The 11,727-nt window shown below is 53.2% G+C and overlaps 1 protein-coding gene across 1 annotated transcript; it reads right to left on the bottom strand.

Annotated features, from left to right (window-relative positions):
• Window positions 1-895: 895 nt before the first annotated feature.
• TRIL (TLR4 interactor with leucine rich repeats) lies at window positions 896-7,040 on the bottom strand. The gene has a single exon (XM_045197419.3). It carries the CDS (start codon window positions 6,419-6,421, stop codon window positions 3,983-3,985), a length of 2,439 nt encoding a protein of 812 aa, XP_045053354.2. The 5' UTR covers window positions 6,422-7,040; the 3' UTR covers window positions 896-3,982.
• Between the last annotated feature and the right edge of the window lie 4,687 nt (window positions 7,041-11,727).

Genomic DNA, 11,727 nt, shown 5'->3' with positions numbered 1-11,727 from the left:
TCTAAATAAAGCCTGTGTCAATAAGGAATCATGCCACCTGCAGCTTAAAATCTCTCAAACAGATGTAATAAGGGAGTCAGGTACTTCACCCCAAGATAAAGCAACCAGGCATCAGAAAGCTACAGTTCCCCCCTTTTTCAGTAGTTAATGTAGCTATAATCTCCAAATACCAGTCTCCCAAGCAAAATGAAAAAAAGGCTCTTTGCCACATGATGGAGAAAGATAAAGTGACATGAAATCCCTAGGGGAAAAACTGTGTGCAAAGTATCCTTTTAGGTAAACGAGGAGTAAAAACGCACTTGCAGATGCTATCAGCAAATTAATGGGAATGGGGGGTGGGGCACTACAGGGGAAAGACCATTTAGCCAGTCCTTAGTTCCAATCTAAAGGGTGAATGAATTAATGTATGCCGAGAGTTTAATAAACACATAGAAAAGTTTGCTCAAAGACTAATTTATTCACCTTTGCTAAGTCATGACGAAGTCCTTCAACAGCTACCCTCCCACACCAAATTTTGGAAGAGACTCGATCCACCAGAACAAGAGAGGAAGGGCTGCTGTGATGTCGTGATCTGAATTTTCTGGGCTTAGGGCTTGAGCACAAATGTCTGTGAAAGTTCTGCCATGTATCTTACAACCTGTTGCCCCTGGTGCAGGAGGGTGCTGCTCCTGATAATAATACATCTGCGGTGTAACCATGTACCAGGTGCTCTCAGGCTGTACCCTCTGCCTCTGACTTCTCACAACAGCACGGTGCAGACGGGACTTTGGGGACTCCCATTTGAAGTGATGCAGATGCCGAGGCACGGCGAGATTAGTGAATCGAATGAATGCAATGCCAGAGAACTAGGATTCCTTCACCACCTCCTTACAATCGTCCTGCACTTTAGTGATGCTCTAATTCTCTGAGATGGTGCATGCATGGGACTGAGTAGGATTCCGTTTTGATCCTGGGTTTGGAATTTTGGATACATTGCTGGCATTCAGATGCTTCACTGTCACTCATCTCCAAGTCTCGGGAGCAGATGGGGGAGGGGTTAACTGCAAATACCAGATAATCCAGTGTCTATTTTAATGGTTTCTTAAAATACAGTAGGTTCCCACATGGCTGTTCTTCTGGTGAAAACCAACTATGTGGCAAATTCATGAAGGTGTTCTGATCACACCCTAGTGATTGCTCGGCAGCATCACAGAACGCTCTGCCTTCTGAAAGCAATCATCTTACCGGGCGAGCTGACAGTCCCCCCAAGTGCCAGACGGCTTTGCTGCACCCTTAATCGAACACTCCTACCTCGTACGAAATTGATTTTTTTCTTTATGAATTTTATCTTTTCATAAACTTTGTAATGTCAAAAATGACCTCCAGTTCAATATACTTCTTTCTTGTTATTGACCATGTGGGTCAAAGGGCTTGACTTTTAATTCAGTTCCCTTTCAAGAGTGGACACCGGCTGAGACCCAATCACTTTGCTGTCACTGGCATCTTCCTAGCATTGTGACATCGTGGCTGACCGCCGGCTTCTAGAGCCATCTCTTTCTTTCTTTGGGCATCGGGTCACACAACCAGCTCTTAAAAAGAAGGTCCATACTCTACTGTGGAAATGGAAATATTTTTTAAAAATTGAAAGAGAACAGAGAGACTTCATTTGCACTGATGAAAACTGCTGTAGAAAAATGCAGAGTATCACTACGCAAGTGTATAAAATACTGGAAACTCCACCAATAAAACATCTCGGTTAGTACGTGGGTTTATTGACGTAACTGAACACAACAGCGTGTATAGAGCATTTACTCATTCCCCACTGAAAGACGTCCCAGTGAAGCTGTTTTTAACAGAGACCCAGTCATTGAGCATTTTTGGTGATGGTCTGCAGTTTAAAAGGGGCACGGGAACAGAGTCCTTTCCCCGACTTTCAATGGGACTCAAAGTTACCTGGAGAGAAAGAGCTAAGAGATGCTGATTGCTCAGTGAATGAAAAAAGCTGGGAGCAAGAAAGGTGCGAGATAGCCCAAATGTTGCAAATAAGAGCAAACAATTACACCTCTCCCGTGCACCAGCAAGCTTGGAGTCGGAAAGAAGCTCTGGCAGCAAACTAAGAATGACAGTCTATTTCCTGTGGTTTATTAAGTTTTGGCCCCACAGATACGACTGCCAGGAAAGCAGCTGTACTCTAAGTGGTCTGGACATTTATTCATTTGAACATAAACAAAGATCGGTTCATTTAGATCCCTGGGTCTCTACTCAGCTGTGCGGACAAGGGGGCAGGCCTGGCTCTGTGGAGTCCAAACATAAAAGAGGTGGACTGGGGGTGAAGGACCCCTAGACTACGATAGATTCCCTGAGTCATCAGGACCCTTAGGGGCTTATAGCCCCAAATGGAAGAGTCGCAGTTAGCCCTAGCACCCACACTGTGGCTCCACACACCCCACTGCCAGTGAATCATAACCATGGTCAGTATAACCTCGTGCACCCCCCCCAGTGACGACGCTTTCAGACCACACACCGAATCATTAATGTAAACCAAAGCACCGCCTTTAGGGATACACATGTACTTCATAAATATCAGGGCACGAATGGATCTCAACCAGTTGCAAATAACAGATCCAATAAAGGAGCCCAACCCTAAGTTTAAACCAAAAACATTGAAAGGAAATACTGCAATTATTAACTAAAAGATAAAATTTAATAACAACAGTAAAACACAGGGTGGTGGAGGGACTAATTTGCAAAACACAGGATTATTTCACAGTCGGGTGTAAGTACTCCTGACAATCTTCTGGCTTTAGTAGAAAGACAACCACCGACAGACATTTTTTCACATTTTTTCCCAATAATTTCTCCCCCTCTACTCCTTCGTGTAGAGTAAGACGTTAATGCGATCAAACATACACTATCAATTGACAATCGCCTTTTGCTCTCCCCCTTTTGGAACCAACTTTGTCACTTGTCTGTGCCACACGGGACATTGCGTTTACCCCACGCGGGACACGCTGTCAGAGGGGCCGTAAGCAGTCTAGCACACAGGCGTTCCCTACGGGTCACCACTCACGTACACCTTACATTCTTGGATCAAGTCTGGCATTGACATTGCCGTTCCCACCTCTGGGTTTAAAAGAAACGAATAAACTTAAAAAGCCACAGGAACAACCCTCACGGAGAAGTCTCGCACGCAGCCTTCTCCGGAGAAAGAGTGTAATCGCCGCTAGCCCCACGGTCAGCAGACGTCCTTGTGGTGTTAATGTTAAAAAGAACATTGTGGGACCTCCCGGCTCAACGAAAATAGTCCTTGAGTTTATTCATCAGTTTGTTAAATGTCAGAGCTCTTCACATTGTTGAAAAAAAAAAATAGCGTCTCTAATTGTTTAAACATTAAGTTATCCTGAATGTTCTATTAACCACCATAAAAGAGTTCCTTGGTGAGTGTGTTAAACTTTACCACCTGCTTACACCACCCTTCTTGGCAGAAACCACCAGACCAGTGGGGTCCCTTGCCAAGCCTCCTTTGTGATGGTAATAAGTTCCTTTTTCCTTAAATAGAACCGAAACACCTCTGTTTGACTCTGAACAAATAAAAAGCTGTATCCAAATCTCCTTCTGGCCATGATGGGGGCACAAGCCCCCTCTCCCACCCCCGAGGGGGTCAGGCTATTCATTACAATGCCACAAAAGGCAATCTCATAGCTGAGCCAAGGTCTTCGGGTAAAGAAGGCCTCCCGCCTCTGAACCCCACCATCCACGTGTCCCCTACTGTTGGCCTTGACTACCAAGTACCATCCATTTACTTCATAAGTGAGTATTGGGAATTAGGGGCAGGGGCAGGTGCTGAATTGGCTGTCTGTTCCCTTTGGCCTCCCTAGCCAAGAGCACAAAAGGGCAAAAGGAGATGGTAAGATAAAATGAGATCTTCCCCTGAGGTGAGTTGAGGGGCCCCACCGAGAGGTGGCTCCTCAAGGCCAATTAGATGGTCTCCACACCCCTGGATCTAGTCGGCAAATCGCTGCAGGAGATGGTCTTCCCGCCTCAAGCTGCCCCCCGCCCCACTGCCCCCGCTGTCCATGAAGCGGTCACAGGGGAACTCGATGAGGTCCGCCTCACTGAGCGCGCACACGGTGGTGCGCGGCCTGTGCGACTGGAATCCAGAGAAGTCGGCAGACACGCCGGTGCCCATGGAGCGCAGGGGCCGTCGGGTGGAGTACATGTGGCGAACGTGGACAGGGGCCCCTCCCTTTCGCCTGGCTCGCAGCTTCCTCCGCAGCCAGCGTGATGCCCAGGCCGCCAAGGCCAAAAGCACTAGCAGCGCGTTGACAGCCAGCAGGGCCAAGGTCAGCAGCTGGTAGTCAATGCTGCTCCGGCTGCCAGGCTCGGGTAGGGTGACCAGCCCGGCGCAGTGATCCCGGGGGGCCACTGGGCAGACCCGGCCCCCCAGCACTCCCTCCACACACACCAGATAGGGGGTGTCTCCACGCAGCTCGCGCAGCGTGGCCGAGTCGCTGCGCTCGGGCAGGTAGACGAAGCGGTGGAATTTCGGCTGCTGGCCAAAGCGGTCGAAGAGCAGACGAAAGCGCGCGCCGCCCAGCGGCCGGGGGCTGCGGTGCTCTCGTACTGCCCAGCGCACGGAGGCACTGTCTGCGCCCACAGCCTCCACCGTCAGGTTGCACAGAACGAACTTGTTGAAGTCACACGGGTCGGACACCAGCGGCGGCAGGCCGACCCCGCCGTCGGACTGGGCGGCGTTCTCCTGCTGCTGCGCGACTAAGACCTGCTTCGCCGCGCGCTGCCAGAGGTCGCCAGCGGTCAGTGGCGAAGAGGCAGGCGCAGGGGTCGGGGTGGGCGCCGCTTGGGCAGGGTCGGCGGGCGTCAGACGTCCCCGCTCCAGCTTCTCGAGCAGGTCCAGGGGGTGTGACGCCGCGCCTGCCACAGCAGCGGAGGAGGGGCCCGGCTGCCGGAGGCCTGGACCCCATCGGCTCAGCTTCAGGGCGCTGCGGTTGACCCAGAGCTCCCTGGCCGCCCCATCCCAAGGCACCCCGGGCAGAAATCGTCCCCGCTGCTGTGGCTGAGGCTGCAGCGGCAGCTCCTCCACGAGGCCACCTGCAGGGGGCGCCATCTTCTCCCTCGTGACTGTGGGTAAGGGCCCCCGCTGGCCGTCGTGGGTAGGAGAGACCGGGGGCGAGGGATCCGCGCAAGACCCGTTCTGCAGTTGTAGGTCGTCCAAGTAATCCAGGTACTTGCCCCGCAGGGCCGGGGGGTGGCGACACTGCACAAAGACGGTGAGAAGCCGTCCTTGTGAGTGCCAGTCGCCCATCCAGCGCTTCAGGCCCCGTAGCCGACAGTCGCAGGTCCAGCCGTTGCCGTCTAGGTCCAGCCGGTAGAGGGCTGGGCTGGCGGCGAAGATGTCCCCAGAGAGGGCGCTGAGCGCGTTGTCGCGCAGGCTGAGTTCGCGCAGTCGGCCCAGGTGGCCGAAGATATTTGGGTGCAGAGCGGAGAGCTCGTTGCCACTCAGGTCTAGCGCTTCCAGGTTGTGCAGAGGTTCCAGCAGCGCAACGGGTAGCTGGCTCAGCCGATTGCTCTCGAGGCGCAGCTCACGCAGGGCCTCCAACCCCCAAAAGGCCTCCGGCGCCAGGTGTGTGAGCTGGTTGCCCCGGAGCGAGAGTAGGCCGAGGCGCGGCAGGTGCTGGAAGACACGCGGCCCGAGGTGCTGCAGGCTGTTGTTGGAGAGGATGAGGGTGGAGAGGGAGCGCAGCGGTGCGAAGGTGGCCGCGTGGCGTAGGGAGGGCTGCAGCTCGTTGGCAGAGAGGTTGAGAAAGCGCAGCTTGCCCAGCTGGGCAAAGGCGTTCTTGCCCAGAAAGCGGATCCGGTTGGACTCCAGATGTAGGTAGAGCAAGTTACCCAAAGGGGCGAAGACCGCGTCCGGCAGCGCCCCCAAGGCGTTCCCGTCCAGTCGCAGCTTGACCAGACTTTCCAGGCCCTCGAAAGAACCTCGGCTCAAGCGGCTGATCTCGTTCCCGTTGGCGTAAAGGATGCGCAGCTTGCGCAGCGGGGTCAGTGTGCCCGGGGCGAGCGCCTGCAGGAGGTTGTTCCCCAGGTAGAGCTCCTCCAGTCGAGAGAGTTTCTCGAAGGTCTTGGGGTGTAGAGAGCGGATCTGGTTGTACTGCAGGTCCAGCCGTCTGAGCTGTCCCAGGCGGTGGAAGTCGAAAGCCGTGATGTTGGTTATGAAGTTGCCGCCAAGGCTGTAGGTGAGCACCTCCTGGGGGTTCGGCAGCGAGCTGGTTTTGGGGACGGCGCGGAGCCCCCTGTTGGTGCACAGAAGGTGCTGGGGGTGCTGGCAGTCACAGCGCTCTGGGCACACGGGCTGGGCCCGCGGCGGGAGAGCGAGGCAGCCGCACACCACGAGCAGGAAGCGCACGGCGCGGGCAGCCTCCATCGCTGCCCGTCCTGCGTGCAGCTGCCGGATCGTCCTCTTGGCCCGCCGGCTCTGTGTCTCCTCTGCATTCCCTTTGGCCTGGCCAGAGACGCTAAACGGCCTCTTTCGGGACTTCGCTGCGCGGTCCAGCCCCTCCTCCGCCCTTTGTCCGGTGGCTGGCCCAGGCTTCTGCAGTAGGGCTTAGCTCAGCCAAGTCAGGAGGCGCAGGGCGCTCCGCGAGCTCCGGGTGCTACTTGTTGCATCTCTGCAGAAAACTGTTTCTTTGGGTGCGCGTCGTGGGGCGGAAGGGGGAGCAAGAACTGATCTTTTTGTTTGCAATTCGAGTCCGGAGAGCTGGATTCCCTGGCACGGATTCTCCCCGCCGAGTGGATTCCCCAGCTGCAGGCAGGCGGGAGCCCTTCCAAGAGCTGCTCAGGGCGCGGCTTGGCTGCTGCGCCCCGGCGGGCGGCTCGGCCCCCGCAGCCCGAGCCTCCTCGCGGGACCGGGAGCGCTGTCTTGGTGGAACAGCTGGGGGAGGAGCCGAGGTGCGCAAGCTGCGTCCGGAAGGGACCCAAGTCGGCGAGTGGCGAGCAAACCGGGCGGAAATTCGTTCTTCCCACACTCTGCCCCCGGGGATGCAGGCGGGGAAAGAGGAGACGGCGGAGGGAGAACAGACCCCGGCTGGGGGAGGGGGAAACGCTAAGTGGCTCCGCGTCTGGTCAGCCCAAGCCGGGGACGCCAAGTGAGAAAAGTAGGGATTAAAAACAGCTGTACGGGGCGGACACACTGGGCTGGGGGCGGGGGTGGATTACCGGTCGAGCAAACGGGATTTGCAAACAGAGGCCTTTTTATTTTAGACGAGGACACCAGTCGCTTCAGAGCAGTGGGAGCTCGGCTTGTCTTACTCGTTTTTAAGTCACTTGCTCTTCCAGGTGCCCCCTGGGGGAAGGTGGGGCGGCACGGAGTCCGCCAGCATGCTACAAAAGTTTGGGGGAGCCCACGGTTGTCTGCAAAGAGCTGTCCGCGGGCCGCTGTCAGGAGAGGCTACGTCAATCCATTCAAACTGCCGCGTGTCTGGGTTTGGGGCCACGTGCTACTGGTCCCGAGGTGGAGGCACCGCCTCCTGAGGGACCTGAACTGAAGGCCCTGCTCTAGGCGAGAGCAAGGAGAAAGCTCAGAACTGCTTCTACCTCCGTGAAAGTGTCTCTGCCAGATTTTGATGATTTAGGCCCGTTAATTTTCCTCCCTAGGGGAGGCTCTGCAGAGATGATAGATAGATGGATGGATGGATGGATGTAGGTATCCTTCCAAGACCCTCAGGTAACTGCTACCAGCAGGGGCGGGCGGTCCCTTCTGCTCGATGTCTGGGCTTGCAGTGGCCTGTAGAGTCTTTAGTCCCCCAAGTCCTCAGGCCTGGTTTGTTGGGGAAGTCTTACCATTTAGTATCGATAGAGAATGGAGCAGGTGCCCATGTCTCCTTTAATCCTGCTGAGAATGAGGATTGGGTGAGGAAGGGCTGGTAATTACTCTTGGTTCATGCAAACTATCTTGCTAAAAATAAAATAAAGACCCCTTCTTTCCCTCACCTCACCCCAAAGTGTTCAGAAAATGTAATTGGAAGGAGGTACTCTGTGGACAATTAAAGGAAGCAGACGTATCAAGAGGCTGACAGTGTGGTGGGAAAGGCAGGGCATGGAAAAGCACAATGACGGTACAAGGCAGGGGGTGGAAAGCTGCTGAGATGCAGATGAGGTTCAGTAATTCCAGTGTTTGACAGTGATTAACGGCCTCATTTAGCCATTCATATAGGCAAGGGACAGAGACGGTCACTGAGTTTAAGCAAAGATGAGATTATTGGCAGCGTGGTCTGTGAAGACTTATGGGTGAGCAGGGACCTGGGCTCCAGGGTGATGGGTGTTGCAGAACTGAAGGTAGGTAGTGAGATGCCCATTCAGGGCACAGGAAAGAGCACATCAAGTTTGCCTGTGATTTGCTTTGGGGTTTCAGATTAAGGATGAACTTGGAGAACCAAAGTATCTGTCATCAAAAGGGTTTCAACTGTCTCCTGAAATCCTTCTAGTTTTTGACCCCCATCCTCTCTAAGAAGGTACAGCTGCCCTACAGAGTGGGGCCCAAGCTTGCGCAGTACAGCACAAGCTGTCCTGGTCTTAGGCCCCGGATGCTGGTAGGAGGATCTTCAGTCTTTGCTGCCTACTTTTCAGAGGAAAGATACAAAGAAGCTGCTGACTTTCCAGTCACATCACTGGACCTACCTGGGGTGGGACGGCAGCAGCCTCTGCTCTGAGCCCATGGCCTTGGGACACACAGACAGCATTCTGAGCAGGACAGAGGTGTGAGGTGAAAGAAGGAGACGCAGAGACCAGACCCTACTCCTTTGCGAAACCCTCCTCTTCTTCCGACTCCACACAGAAAACTTGCAGAGAAAGTGGGGGCAGCAGGTGGCTGTTCCCTCAGAGGGCCCCTGTGGTATGGACCAATCACTCACTCCCCTGGGGGTGTCTTTCCTTTACAGATGCCTCTAAGTAAGATTTAAAACGTTATCAGACCCCTGCTGACATCCCGCACCCTTTAATGTTCTGGCTGGCTTTGCTCTTATTGCCCAGTGGTTAATATGCTGCCAGAATCCTGGGTTGCAGGTAGAAACACCACACGCGATTGTCCTCAAAGTAATCCGTCTGCTGCCTGGAATTAACCTTGCTTAACATAGAGGCAGTGTGCCATCTTTGAACAAATACAGACGGTTTCTGATAGGTGTTGCTAGTAGCACCCTCAACCCAATGTCAGTCCAGTAAGATTTTGAGATTTAGAGAGAAAATGGTAACGTGTGTGTGCATATAAAGCTTTTCTGAAAAAGTGTGATGACCATCTTTTCAAAAAATACTTCCCTTGTAAAAGACATGTAAGCTGAAGTCAACTTTACAAATGAATGGCATTGAAACACTTCAGAGTCCATTTATGGGATATGCATATGTGCCCCTAAAGGTCTCTGTGTCTGGAACGCTACATGTTCGGGGGTTCAATTTACAGTCTTTTCATCTCTCTCTCCCAGGAGTTGACATGGTATTTTGCTTGAATCTGGCAGTACTTAGAGCCGCTGGTAGCGAAGAGCAAAAACTCCAAAACTGCATTGTCTGGGAATCCTCATTGCTGCTGGCCATCAGGCAAGAGGCACGTGGTTAGAATTTAGCATGTGCCAAATCTGAGCATGAGGGGTGGGAATACTGTGCCTGAGAGATGCAGTCCCAGATGCAGGGTGCACCAGCTTAGTGGCCAGGCTGATGCGCAAGGAGCCATTGCAGCCAGGTGGTCAGAGCTGTGGGATGGAGCTGTGGGAGCCCTGGGAAGATGAACTTGGCCTGGGAGCCTGAAGAAGGCTTCCGGGGCAGGAAGTACTGAGTATTACCTGGATGCAGGTGAACCTGGATGCAGGGCTCTCAGGAGGGAAAGCCGGGGGACGTGTGCCAGAGAGCGATTTAGGGACCTGTAAAACTTCTGTCTGAATCTTTGTTGGTGAGATTTTTTTTGACATCTGTGTTTTTTGACAGTATCACACACTCTTACTCTCATATAGTGACTTCCAAATAAATATTCCCTATTCCCCTTAAAGGATTTCTGCAGGCAGTTGACATAATACTTGTACCATAACATCAAGCGGTATCTCTGCCCAAGTAAACTAGGCGCTATAGAAAGTGCCGTCTATCTAGTTCTTGCCTTTAGAACTTTGAAATATGTGGCAGAGGTTTCTGTAGGGTGTGTTGATAGGACATCCAGCCCAAGGTATTCACTTGTGTGAAATGTACTGTACATGTTTGTAGAGATGATATGTGTGTGTGCACATATATTTTTGTAGAGATTTTGTATATATGCATGTATATGTAAGTACATGTATCTGTATGTCTACCTGTACACCTCTATCTCTCTGTCTCTCTACCTATCTATCCATCATTTATCTCTCTCTCTCTCTGTCTGTCTGTCTATCTGGCACTGCTCTTAGAACAGGGCGGCCTGCGTCCCTGTCCTGAACCCGGACATGCTCCTGTCCTTCCCTGGTTGCGGCCCTCCCTATAAGAGCAGGATTTTGAGCTTCCAAAGGGATGTGTTCACCCAAAGGCCACAGCCCCACTCCTGCTCTGGGTTCTTGGGACTCTGGAATTCCCGACGTAGACCTTTTCCACATCCGTTCTCGTGGGGGCCAGTCAGGCCACGAGTGGGTTTGCCTGTAGGACTGGGGATGGCCACAGGGCAGCTGTGCCAAAAGAGTCTGGAGGTGTGAGCCGGGATTGCCATTGCTAATGCTGGAGTCAGAGCGTAGAGGGGGCGTCTCAGGCCAGCGGTCTTCGCGCATCCGGGGCTTGCCCATGTGTAGCATTTTAGGAGGAGAAAGTACATGGATTTAGAAAGAACAAGGGGAAAAATTACAGGAGATGGAAGGAAAACATTTTTTGAAATGTTAAGTCTACTTTATTATGACATAGCCTATACCTAATTTTCTATAAAAAGCAATAATTTTTAGTAAAAGCAAGGACATGGTTGTCTCCATTTAAATGCCTGTCTGTTAACTATGTAATGTCTCTGTTTATGGGCAGAGCCAGGCCTGATCGGGTTCCAGGAGGTTCAAGGATTGATTATGCTTAAATGGGTAATTTGCATAATCACCAGTGGACATCCAGGAAGGAATGCTGTTCATAGGAGAAACGTGGGCCTTGTCATCTCACTTTTGGAAAGCTCGCCTTCTGCAAATCTCTCAGGTTTCAGAGGGTGGAAACACAAGCGCGTCTGGGCTGGTTCCATGGCACATGTACGCGGTGTTCGGGTTCTCGGGTGTTCTTGCCCAGGCACGGAATCTCCTCGGGCTTGCCAGGGATGTGCACTGCCTTCTTCCCCAGCAGTCTGGGGCTTTGCTGAACTGCGGCTGTAGGGGCAGGAAGGGTTCCAGGCCATGTCTTCAGCGGCCCCTGGAGCTGGCCTGAGTAAGCCCAGGCTGGCTGGGTGTAGGACACACTAGGAGGGGGAGAGCTCTGGCCAACCCCCCGCTGTCGGAGAGGTGGGCCTGCCAAGCCTGGCTGGAACAGCTTCCAGGGGCTCACTGAGGGCAGCCTGCAGACAGCAGCTGTTTCCTCATCCTGTGTGAGCCAGCCCCACACAGGCAATGAGGACCCTGCCACTGATGCGGTAGGACCCGAGAGTCCCCAGTGGTCCTTGGCATGTTGTCAGACAGCTCCCACAACTCTATCTGAATGGCCCTCATGTTTGCCCCCGTCTGAGGGGCAGGTTCTTCGCCTTGGGGATTAGGAATGAGAAAAGGA

This window comes from Desmodus rotundus, chromosome 6 (genome assembly GCF_022682495.2).
Source record: "Desmodus rotundus isolate HL8 chromosome 6, HLdesRot8A.1, whole genome shotgun sequence".
NCBI lineage: Eukaryota > Metazoa > Chordata > Mammalia > Chiroptera > Phyllostomidae > Desmodus > Desmodus rotundus.
Note: the sequence above shows the minus strand (reverse complement) of the source record. Positions and strands in the feature narration are given on the sequence as shown.